Source organism: Dendrobates tinctorius, unplaced genomic scaffold (assembly GCF_039654945.1).
Source record: "Dendrobates tinctorius isolate UK_male_01 unplaced genomic scaffold, ASM3965494v1 ptg000004l, whole genome shotgun sequence".
In the NCBI taxonomy this organism is placed as follows: Eukaryota; Metazoa; Chordata; class Amphibia; order Anura; family Dendrobatidae; genus Dendrobates; species Dendrobates tinctorius.
This window is the reverse complement of record NW_027361672.1, coordinates 839,262-852,404: the sequence shown is the minus strand read 5'-3', so window position 1 is coordinate 852,404 and position 13,143 is coordinate 839,262. Positions and strand designations below refer to the sequence as shown.

Below are 13,143 nucleotides of genomic sequence, written 5' to 3'. Positions count from 1 at the left end.
TCTTTCTGAATCCCTTAAAATCTGCCTTTCTGAAATCTAACCTTGACGTCTGAGTCTTCACAGGTCTTCCGCCTCTAGTTATCCAAAATTCTAAAATAGCATGGTCGCTACCTCCTAGGGTCCCAGCCACTTTTACCTCCTCAACCATTTCCTCCCTGTTTATAAGGATTAGATCCAAGGTAGCAGTTCCCCTTGTTTTCTCCTTTACCTTTTGGAAGATAAAGTTGTCAGCAAGAGAGGATAAGAATTTCCTTGACCTGTTAGTTTTGCCTGAGAGAGATTCCCAACAAATGTCTGGATAGTTGAAATCTCCCATGACAACTATGTCATATTTTTTGGAGAACTTGGCCATTTGATGCATAAAGAGTTCATCCATATCTTCAGCTTGCACAGGTGGCCTGTAGTAAATGCCTACAATGGTGTCCTTTCCATTGTTCTGTCCTTGTATTCTTACCCAAACAGTTTCCACAGAACTCCCAGTCTCTGAAGCTTCAATCTCTGTGCAGATATACGTGTTTCTAACATACAATGCGACACCTCCTCCTCGTTTATCACGTCTGTTTCTTGCAAATAAGTTGTATCCTTCTAGTCTTGTATTCCAATCATGTGTATTGTCCCACCAAGTTTCAGTGATTCCAATGACATCATATTTCTTTTCCTGTGTTAGTAGTTCCGATTCTCCTTGTTTGTTGCCCATGCTTTGTGCATTAGTATAGAAACATTTTAGTTTGTGATAGGTTTCTCTTTCTCCAATATTTTTATTAATTAGATTCTTTCGTCTTTGTTCTTCCTTTCCACTTCGAATAGCAGAGTTCTCAATAGCATTTGTCAGGTGTATGGCTTTTTCTGGTCTTTTGCTTCCCTTCCCATGTTGTTCTAGTTTAAAGCTCTCCTTACAAGTGTAGCAAGGCGACTTCCAAATACCTGCTTTCCAGTCTTCGTAAGGTGCACCCCATCTCTAGCAAGTAGTCCATCGTATAAGTAGTTCACTCCGTGATCCAGAAATCCAAATCGTTGCTGACGGCACCATCGACGTAGCCAGTTGTTCACCTGCAGAATCTTATTCCACCTCCTTGTTCCATGGCCATCCACTGGGAGGATGGAAGAGAAGACCACCTGCGCTCCCAGTTCTTTCACTTTTTTGCCGAAGTCTTCAAAGTCTCTGCAGATGGTTTCCAGGTCGTTTCTTGCGGTGTCATTTGTCCCCACATGTAGTAGCAGGAATGGGTAGTCATCTGTAGGTCTGAAGAGTCCTGATATCCTGTCAGACACATCTTTAATTTTTGCACCTGGAAGACAGCACATTTCTCTTGAAGTTATATCCGGTCTGCAGATAGCGGCCTCTGTTCCTCTCAACAGGGAATCCCCCATGACCACCACTCTCCGTTTCTTCTTCACAACATTTTTCTTTCTCCATCCAGGAGGACTCTGAAGGCGTACAAGGTTGCTGTTTGTTGGCGAAGTCTTATCCTGATGTATTTCTTCATTGTTTTCCTGCGTGAGAGCCTGGTACTGGTTTCTGAGCAGTATGGGTGCTGACTGCCTCCTGATCCTCCTGCTTCTCTGGGTCACATGTCTCCATTCCTCTGTTTCTTCAGGTGCACTTCGAATTTCTTCTCTGTCTGTAACATGAAGAGATATTTCTGCTCTGTCCAAGAACTCTTCACCTTCCTTAATGATCTTCAACGTAGCTAACCTCTCTTCGAGATTTTGCAACTTTTCCTCCAACAGGGTCACAAGCTTGCATTTGTGGCATGTGAAGTTTGGCTTTTCCACTGGTAAATCTGTGAACATGTAGCAAGAAATGCAGCTCACCAAATGGCTCCTGGCCTCTTCCATCTTGAGATTTCTTTAAAAACGATGAAAGATGAGCCAAAATTCGCGCGCCGACAGTTTTCGCGCGGTTTCTCCGATTTCCTCTTTTCAGCTGCAACTGCCAAAACCCAGTGATCGTTGAGCTCGCGGAGACTCTTCACTTATCCCAGAAGGCACTGGGAATATGCAAATGATCTCCTCAAGACTCTTCCCCTGGTTTTATGTTAGTCCCGCCGAGGGACTTGAACCTGCAGTCATCCGATCGCTAGTGCTGTACACAGCATTGTTACTGTATTGCTGTGTATAACAAAACAATCAGTCTCCTATGAACACCATGCAGTGATGTGACCCTCCCCACTTTTGCCAGTGCGCTGTAAATGCTGCTGACGTAGGCATTTGACAGGTTAACAGCCATGGGTGGAGCTCTGCTCCATATGCGCTTATTAGAAGCAGATAATATTTGAATATCCTTTGCCGTAGATGATAGCGGACTATCTCAGTCATCATCTGCTGGTAAAGATGTGTTCAGTTCCCAAGCTTGTATCAAATTCAGGGAACTTGTATATGACGTAACTGTACGTCAAATGTTGGTAAGGGGTAAGCTAAAAATGTTTTGTTTTTTTTTCTGTTCATTTGAGTGTGACAGTTGGTGTGTTGCCATTTGACTTGCCAATTTATTCACACATATTGAGGAAGGATAAAAAATGAACTGTAGACCACAGAGCTATGAACAAAGATGCTCCAGAACAAATTTAATTGAGATTGAAAGTATTAAATGAAGCAGACCTGTTAGAGGCGCTGAAGGGGGGTCTTATGAATCTGGTACAGCATGCAACACTGGTGTATAAATGTCCGACGATTGTCATAGAATGTTTCACCTATTTTTAAGGTATATGAAGGCTATCCGAACTGTGATTTGTCCCCAAGAAAGGCATTCATTAAGACCACAGTTAAAGAAGTAAGTGTTTTTGCCGATTACAATCATGCATACCCCCTATTTATATTTAAAATGCTAATTAAATCTACAAAATTGGGGAAACTTTCCATTTCCATTGTTTGGGTTCAACACTGACGATAAATTATGTAAAAGCAGATTTGTCTTTAAAGATTTTATTATAAACTTGCACTTTTTTTTTTTCTTTCAGTTAATATCCTGATTCAGATAAATTGCGTTTTTTTTATTCATGGAGAATACATGGACTGTTGGATTACATTCACCAAGAAATCACACCAGCAAAAATGTATTTTTACCACTTTGGTACAGCATATTTTAAGCAGATTTTGCTGTTTTTGATTTGAAATGTTTGTAAATTGCTTAATTAACTTTTTTTTTTTTTACCATATTTTTTATTTTTCTTTAAGTTTTAAGTCAGTTTTCCCATGTCCTATTCGACATCCTTTATCTTAGTGTTTTGTTTGTTCGTACTCAAGTAGAAGCCATTTGTACGGTGAGTTATGTTGTAAAATGACACATTCACATATTTGTGCTTTCAATAAAATACTTTCTTCTTGAAAGAAATAACGCACATCAGAATTTAAAAACTAAAGAAAACTCAGCATTGTAAATTGACAGTGCTTTCTTACTGACTTTTACCTATGAAATGAATATAGGATTCTAAGACTTCACTATTAAGGTCAATGTTTTAAAATATCATCTTTTTGGTTGTACATTGCATGTGGATTGTTTTCATTGCATGTAGATGTTAATATTTTTGTATTTTTTATTTGAACTTTTTATCGCTCTAGTGTAAATTTTAAATTACAATTTGAAAAATCCAGCTATTAAAAAGAGAAAATTTGACATCTGTATATTTGTGAAAGATATTGACCACATTTAATGTATGCATGAAAAATGAAAATGGGTCCTCTGTCTGAGGGCAAAGCTACTTCACATCTGCTTTGACTTCTTTAGTAATGAAAGCTTTGTAATAGCCCACTGTGCGCAGGTCAGAATGACTAGGAAAGAGGCAAGATGTATGATGTTGTGTGGTGGTGTCACAAATGAATAAATGTCTATTAATTATAATGCATTTAAGATCTGTTTGTTTGGGATGTTAACTTACCCTACACCGCTTCTTTAAAATAAGAATTGTCTAAATTAGTTTGGTCTTGTATATGATCAAGTAACTAATGAATGTGCATATGGTCATAAATTTGCATACCAGATGAATCGAGGACAGGCTACAGAACCAAGCTTCTTAGATTAGCTTCTTGAAAACTGACAAAGTTGAGTACGGTACATATTCTAATTATAAAAGCTAAACCTTCCAGCAGGTTAATGAAAACCTATTTCAAGAATGATTATTGGAAAAAAAAAACTAAAACATTTTTTATTTTTAACACTATTGACTTGATCAGAGATTTCAAATCTGACGTGTCACTTTGTGACTAACTTTGGAATGTAAATGTAAAAGCATATACGTGATTGAGGTTTTTTTTGTGACTCATTGTACTTTGTTAATAGTAAATGTAGGTCGATATGTTTTGCGTTTATTTATAAAAATCAGAAACTTGAGGTTTTTTTATTTAAATTGGCAATTTTCAGATTTTGATTATCCATTTTAATCAGTCATACAAAACGTAAAAAAGTTAGTACATAACATTTACTTTGTCTGCTTTACAGCAACACATTTGTAGAACATCCTTTTATTTTGTTAGGATGTTAGAAGCATTACAAATGTTAGCAGCAACTTTTCACTTATTCAAGGAAATTTACAAATCTTATTTTTTTTTTTTTTAGCAACCCATTCAGGTTGTAAAGTGACTTTGGGGGTTATACATTGGAAATTCCCCAAGACTATGCGCCAACGATTCATAAGTAACATCGTTTGGGATGCAGTGCATTTTCGCCAGGAACAAAGCGCTGCATTTTATTGAACGCAGATAAATCTGCATGTATTCACTGAACCATGCGGATTTCCCGCATTCAATACATTCTATTGATGAAACTTCTGTCTGGAGTGACTCCGCAAGAGAAATTCACATGTTGCGGTCCTCAAAGATGCGCCGCATGTCAGTTACCATGGGTGATTCACAGTTGCACGTACAGGCATAGTGGACATGGGGTTTCTAGAAATCCCATCCACTATGCTGTCACAGCTGGCCGCTGCATTTCTGACTCTGCGTAAATATGCAGTGTCAAAACCACAGCAATTCCTGATCGTGGGCACGTACCCCAAAAGTGATACTTTCAAAGCAGTACCCCTCAACAGATTCATAACTGCTGTCAGGTAGTTTAACTCTTCAGTTGCTTTTCATGAATTAATGTAAAGTGGCACGACAGGAATGAAAAAATGTTTACTTCCTAAATGTTGCTAACTTTGAACAGTTTAAACCAGGCTGTGCCGCTATATCCCTTTCAATATTAAAAACGCAGTGGCCAGATGTGAACACGCAAATATTCGTCAAATGTATAATCCTAGAAGACAAATTCAACCCTTAACAATAATAAAAACATGCCTCTTGTGTTAGGAACGCTTTAAGGTAAAAACCCTGTCATTTAACAATTATTGTAAAAAGTTGTAATTGTACACGCAGTTCAGTAGATTTATAAAGTGCCAAGATTCCCTTAAAATTAAGGGCGACATGGGGGCGTGGCTATGCCGTGAGAGAGAGGACGCTGGTAAGGAGAGCTCCTCATTATCCTGTCAGATCCTGAACCCGGGACCCCCTTACTGTGGCTTACCTACAGCTGGCTGGACCCTCTTGGATATCGGGGCCCCCCTGGGTACCCCGCGGCAGGTCGGGAGGCGGCTTATGAGAGCGGGCGGCCGGCTGGCTTCCCCACTAGGCAGCGGCCATCTTGGGTGCGCTGCTCAGCTACAGAGAGCTGCAGCGCCGGTTCACGTTGCTGCACCGCCGCCGGGCAGTGAAGAAACTCACAGGCAATTGGAGGAGACGCGTGGTGAGTGCCCTGAAAAAGTGGGCCCTGCGCGGTACTCCTCTCCTATAACCTGCTCACTGCGCCGGCTGGCGCCATGACTAGAGGAGGCTCAGTACACCCTCCCCTACTGCAGCTGCTTTTGTGGGTCCCCCCTCTCCCTCCCCCGGCCATAAAGACTTGCACCGTACTTAGTTGCCGTCGTCCTAATCTCTGAGGCATCCTTCTGCAGCCTGATATATAATTAACTGTTTCCAGCCTTGCTGCTTTCTCCATCTCTGGTGGTGATACCTAGGCCACACATTTCAGCTGCTCCATCTGACCGCTGCTGCAGATAATCATGAGCTGACTAAAAGGGTCAGGAGCGGCAGCGGAGAAACTGAAGGAGTTTGCTAGACCGGACCCCGCTGAAAGTGCACGACATAACAGGAGCACTTCCTCTCAGCACAGGGCAAAAATCGCCATTCTGGGGGTGAGGAGGAGATGGAACAGGAGGAACTGACCCTGCATCAATTGCTCAGATGCTTGTTTATCTCCTCGGCCAGGACATCCCTGACGGAGAAAATTGAGGATGTTTATGCGGAGGTGGGGAGACTTCATCAGGACATGCAGGCCATGAGGGGACGCATTACGGAGGTGGAGACGAGGGTGTCTAAGGTGGAGGATACCATTACACCCATGGAAGCTAAATTAACAAAGGTGGCAGGCTCCATGAATGCTTGGAAGCAAAAGGCGGACGATTTGGAAAACAGAATGCGCCAGTATAATATCCGTATCGTTGGTCTGCCTGAGCGTTCGGAGGGTCAGCAGTTTTTGGAGGATTGGCTTAAAACCTCTCTGGGGGATGAATTCTCCTCATTGTTCGCTGTTGAAAGAGCTCACAGGGTCCCTACAAGACCGCTGCCTCCGGGGGCCCCACCTCGACCTTTCCTGGCTCGCTTGCTTAATTGTAAGGACAGAGATACCATTCTGCGTCTGGCACGACTGAAAAATCATTAAGTTTGACAATGCTGTCGTTTCCATCTTTCTGGATTTCTCCATGGAACTGCAGAAACAGCGGGCACAATTCACCGAGGTCAAGAAACGACTCAGGGACAGGAACATTGTATACTTGATGATATATCCGGCCTGACTTCGGGTTGTTCATGAGGGTTCCTCCATATTTTTTACAGATCCGGCAGAGGCGACTGAGTGGCTGTGGTCCTACAGGGGATCCCCTGTGAAAGGATCCTAATGTGGTGGCTATTGCTTGAGATCCTCTTAATTAACGGTCTAATTGGAGCTCTATCGGCGAGTTCACAGATACTAGCTATACCGGACGCTGTACTCAGTGATGGTATCCCCTTGTTTATCGTTGTTTGGGGGTGTAACACTGTATGCCTATGTTACTAGGTTCCTGTTTTGCTTTTTCTTTTCAAAAGTTTTAACTCTTATAGTTGTTTAGATGGAGGCCGCAGCCGACGCCAAATTCTGCTATCTGTGTGGGGTCTCTGCACCTGGATCGGGCACCATTATGCATCATATACAGATGTAGGGGAATGGGTTCTGAGCTGATTTGTATGACCTGGAATGTAAGATGCATAAAAACCCCTCGAAAGAAAATTAAGGTGTTCTCACAAATTAGACATTATCGTCCTCACATTGTGGCTATGGTAGAGACGTACCTGACCAGAGATACGGTTCGATGGGTACAGAAACCGTGGGTGCAATGGTTTATACATGCTTTTCACACCAGCTACTCAAGGGGGGTTTCACTGTTGATTCATAGGGATGTTCGGTGGGAGGCCCGGAAGGACCCCAAAGGATGATTTGTGTTCGTGCATGCGCTGATTAATTCTCAGAAATATGTCATTCTTTGTATATATAATCCCCCTCCGGCCAATATATCAATTATTCAGAAGGCAATGAGCTTTGCTTTAAATTACCCAGACGCACATGTCATCTGCATGGGAGATTTTAATTTGGTCATGAATAGCCGTCTTGATAATTTGAGGCTGGGTGATGGAATAGAGGGCGGGGTCCCCCCCGGGCACATCCCAACTGTCACAATTCATAGCGGGTGGCTGAATCTGGAGAATGCGCCATCCAGAGACGAGGGAATACACTTGCCATTCCTCCACTAAACGCTCTGTCTCGCATAGACTACATTTTTGGGTCCAGCAGTCTGGCAGCGTGGGTGGATGATATTAAACATGGAAGTAGGGGGATTTCGGATCATAGTCCAGTTATTCTCAAGCTTAAATATGGGCCATTGACTAATAGGATAACATGGAAGCTGAACCCTTTTTGGCTGAAGTTGATGACGTCCCCTGATAGAACGATAGATCAGTTACGTTGCTTCATCTCGTCCCACCCCGAAATATTAATGTATTTTGGGATGCTCTTAAAGCCTTTTTTACGGGGTTGTCTATCCTGTACGATTTCTCACATTAATCGGGTGACATCGGAGGAGGATGGAGAGACGTCTGAAAGACTCGGAGGCAGCCTATATATCGGATCAAACTAACAGTAATAGGGTAGAATGGCTGACCGCTCAAAGGTTATATGCTCAATACACTGACACCAAGACGAAACGTAAATTATTTTTTGGCCGGCAGTCTTATTTTGAAATGGGGAATCAGGCAAGTAGATTTATGGCCTACTTAGTACGACAGCATAATGCAACTAACACAGTTCTACAGATTTGTGATTCGGGTGGTACTTTGGTTTCCTCAACTGAGGAGATACTAAAATGCTATTCTGACTATTATGGTTCATTGTACAATTCTAAAACTGATGTGGATGGCCCGGAGTGTCTAAATTATTTGTCAGATATAGAGTTTCCTGCGCTAAGTCTTTCCCAACAGGCCTTTATGGATGCAGAGTTTACTCTGGAGGAGGTAGAGGACGCCATAAAAGACATGGCCTCCGGGAAGGCCCCTGGGCCGGATGGATTTCCTGTGGAGTTATATAGGAAATATCAAGATATACTGGCACCCCTTTTGCTGACTTTGTTTCGTGGGATTTGGGAGGGAGGATGCATGCCGGAGTCCTTTTATGAGGCCAATGTAATAGTTCTTAAAAAGAAGAGGAAGGATCCTTTAGATTGTGGATCTTACAGGCCTATCTCACTAGTAAATGTGGGTTATAAAATTTTTACAAAAATCTTGGGACAAAAGAGTAAATTCAGTTATATTAGACCTTGTACACCCTGATCAGACGGTTTTATGCCGGGGAAGAGCACCTCCATAAATATCAGACGAGTCCAGTCAGTGGTCCAATATAGCTCTCTGGTACCAGATAATGAATGGGCACTGGCATCGCTGGATGTGGCTAAGGCCTTTGACTCGCTTGAATGGCCTTTCCTCCGTGCATGTTTGTAGAGGTATGGATTTGGTGATAGATTCCAAAAATGGGTCATCGTTTTATACATGAAGCCCAAGGCCCGGGTCATTGTGAATAACTCCATATCTGAATCATTTTTACTACATAGGGGAACTCGTCAGGGGTGTCCCCTTTCCCCGTCCCTTTTTGCTCTTGCTATTGAGGCGCTGGCAATTCGTATAAGATCTTCTCCTGATATTGCTGGTATAAATAGGTCGGACGGATACCATAGGCCTATATGCTGACGATATGGTGATATTTATGGACAAAGCGGAGGAGACCCTGACAAGTGATCACTACCATAAATAAATTCAGTAGATATTCTGGCCTATACATAAACTGGGAGGTCTGCTTTGATGCCTCTTTCCCACGCTCCAATGCCACGACTTGAGACTCTCTCCTTACTGCCCATTGTAACCAGTTTTAAATATTTTGGTGTTCATATTTCGCAGGGTAGTAAATTTGATCTGTAACTCAATATACAACCATTGCTGGAGACTGTCAAAGGTAAATTTGCGATTTGGGGTAAACTTCCACTGTCTGTAGCCGGACGTATTAATCTAATTAAAATATTACTCCCCAAGCTTAGCTACTTTCTTCAACATAGCGCGGTGGTGGTGCCCAAATCCTTTTTTGCTAATCTGAATTCCCAAACCACATCCTTTATTTGGGGGAAAGCCAGGCCTAAACTTAAACTAACTACTTTACAGAGGCCCAAGGGGGGAGGAAGGGCAGCGTTACCTGATTTCTTTATTATTTAGCTGGACAGGCCAAGGCCATAAGTACTTGGATGCCTGGAGGTCATCTCCAGAATTCTGAGAGTCATCTACTTCATGCTACAGGGATTAGTTGCCGACTGGGTTTTTTGGAAATGAGGAAAATGTCCCGAAACTGCTACCTCTGCTTCGTCTGGCACGATTGATATGGAGACAGATTAAGGGGGTGGTTAGATTTGGGGATGTTATAGCTGAAATGACCCTATGGGATAATGACTACCTCCCGGTACTACTTGAACATCCATCCGCTGAGTTCTGGGTTCAGTATAGTGTCTCTACGATAGGTGACCTATATGATCATGGAACATTGGTATCCTTTGAGCAATTACAAGTTAATCGCAGTGTCCCGAGATCCCAGTTTTTCCGTTATTTATAGCTAAGATCAGCTTTTCAATCGCACATGAGGTGTATAGATAATGCCATTTCGTCTCTACCCCTGATAGGGATTCTCAAATCACAGGGCCCTCAGGGTCTCATCTCCTCTCTATATACATATATGTTGTCAGTGGGGACAGAATGTGCTTTAGATTCCGTTAAGAAATGGGAGAGGCTCATCCCAGATACACAGGGTGAAGAATGGGAAGAAATCCTGGAATCACCAATCTGGGGGAAGAAATCCTGGAATCACCAATCTGGGTGTCTCCGTCGGCCAACAACAGGATGATACAATTGTATATTATTAATCAATCATATTTGACTCCAGTCCGACTCTTTAAGATGGGCCGATATCCGTCATCGGAATGTTTGAGATGTCACTCAATAGATGCAGACTTTATTCATATGATATGGTGCTGTCCTGTTGTTGCGCAATACTGGAGAGGGGTGATGTCAGTATTAACATCCTTGGTACAAACCCCTGTTCCCCCTGAGCCACTGATTTGTTTGTTTGGAGTGTGGGATGAGGAAACATGGAGTCATTATGTTGGGATTTTTCTACGGGAGACACTGTTCATGGCACGGAAGATACTAGCATTACGGTGGATGGGGAATTCACCCCCTTCTCTTAGGTCTTGTATCACTCTGGTAAATTCGATTATCCCATATGAACGTACACTGTATCAGAATAGAGGATGCCCGGGCAAATTCAGGAAGATTTGGGAGAGGTGGAACTCCTCTCGCCCCACTTTGCAGAGCAGAGGCGCCGCACAGTAAACTGCTCATTATATAGACGTAGGCTGCGGAATAGTTTGTTTTGATAGATGTAGGTAGGGTTTAGAAGCTAGGCAGGTTTTATTACTGGTATAATAACATAACACAACATTAATGTGATTCAATTGATATGTCTTTTTTTTTTTACACACAACTGATGTATATATTATGCTTCACGTTTTCATGTTATCTGAGCATGTATATACTGTGTATCAAGCTTAACATCTTGTATTAAATGTGTGTTTTATATAACTGCTTACGGTTTAATAAACGAATTAAAAAAAAAAATAATGGCGACATGTGGACTGAATGTGCGTTGTGGCTGAAGGACGTAGGACAGACCCACCTCATCATTGTTGTAAGCTGCACAGCATGGACAGTTTGTTTTTTGTTTTGTTTTTTTTTTGTCTACACGCTCCATTCCATGTAGACTTTTACTACATCTCAATACAGCATCAGCCAAATATACAGCACTTCAGGTCCTTTTGTTCATAATGTTATAGCATAAGCTCATCTAGGACAGGCTTCTATACAGTTCATGTACTTGAAACCTAGTAATTTGGTTTACACAAACATTTTTTCATCTGATCACTGTAATTGATTTCTCCTACCTGAACTTATCCTCTTGTGCACTGTCACTTTAGAATATCCTGTGATTGCTGTAGGAGATGAATTCATCCATAAATAAGGATAGATTTGTGTCTGATAATTTATCTGGCTGACTAATACAATTGCTTATACTCTTTACTTGATTTTAAGGGTATCTTGCCACTTTGTACACACAGTTCACTAGATTTATAATTCCAACTTTTTTCCAATAATCGTTATAACAGGGTATGTACCTTTTTAATGCGTTCCTCACATGAAGCATAGGTTTTTAAGAAGTGTTGAATTTGTTGTGTGCTCACATCTGGCCACTCTGCGTGTCGCAACCTGGTTTAAATTGTTCTAGTGACACAATATAGTGACATGGATTACATTATTTGATTTAACTTCTGAACAGACCTTTATAGCTGGCAGACACTAAGCTGTTATTTGGCCATGAATTGCCATGGCAACCACCAGGGCAAAATCATTCCTGCTGGTCAGAGCTGCGGTTCCCACGCTGTCAAAAGGACAGCGTGAGCAGAGGTATGATGTTAACCTCTAGTCCCTGGTGTCAGCTGATGGGACTACTGCTCCCATCATTTGACACTTGCAGCCACTAATAACAGTGAGAGCAGGAGCGGCTGATGGGAATATTCATCACCCACTCCTGCGCTATAAAAAAAAAAAACTTCCCCTGCATTTTTGATAACCAGCTTCAAAAGGCTGGTTATCAAGAATAAAGGGATCCTCACGCTGTTTTTTTAAATTATTTAAATTTTTAAAAACCGGCATGTACACACACATTTTTGACAACCCGACGGCTTGGGGTGCTCTTGTTCCAGGCTGGTATGGGGCCATGGCCAAAACCTAAAAATGGCATCCTGCAGCTGCCCAGAAAAGGCACATCTGTTTAGATGTGCTAATTCTGGTGTTTTGCCAGGCTCTTCCCATTTGCCCTGTAGCGGTGGCAAGTGGGGTTCATATTTATTGAGTTTATCACCTTTTGTATTGTCAGGTGACATCAAGCCCACGGATTAGTAATGGAGAGGCATCTATGGCACCTATCCATTACTAATCCTATAGTTACATGGTAAATACACAGCCAGAATAAAATCCTTTATTAGAAATAAAACAAAAGTTTTCCATTTTAATTTTAAAATAAGTTATACTCCCCTAACTCCTAATTTCATCGAAGCACTCTATCTTCTGTAAAAAAAAAAAAACAACAATATACCATACCTGCCTGTCAGTCTGTCCCACACCGTAATACAGGTGTCCGGGGTATAAATGGTTTAAAATCTAGATGGTGCCAAGATGCGACTGTCCAGGCTGACAACCACTGGTGAAGTCATCGAGGTTTTTGTTATTTTTAGATTTTTAAAAAAAAAAAAAAAAAAATGGAAAACTGTTTTCTCCTTCGCCGCATTGGGGGACACAGGACCGTGGGTGTATGCTACGGTCGCTAGGATGCTGACAATAAGTGAACAGAAAAAAAAGTTAGCTCCTCCTCCGCAGTATACTTCCTCATGCTAGCTGTAAGTGAACCAGTACATGCTTGGTGGCCGTAGGAGG

The 13,143-nt window shown here is 42.0% G+C and overlaps 1 protein-coding gene across 3 annotated transcripts in view; it reads left to right on the top strand.

The window, feature by feature from the left end:
* Positions 1–3,841, top strand: part of DEK (DEK proto-oncogene) — a 174,517-nt gene extending 170,676 nt beyond the window's left edge. For all 3 annotated transcript variants that reach the window (XM_073566105.1, XM_073566103.1, XM_073566102.1), the window contains exons 10-11: positions 2,705–2,773; positions 2,961–3,841. In XM_073566105.1, coding sequence (XP_073422206.1) covers positions 2,705–2,773; positions 2,961–2,972 — 81 coding nt within the window. In that variant the 3' untranslated portion in view covers positions 2,973–3,841. The remainder of the gene's footprint in view (positions 1–2,704; positions 2,774–2,960) is intronic.
* The last annotated feature ends 9,302 nt before the right edge of the window (positions 3,842–13,143 follow it).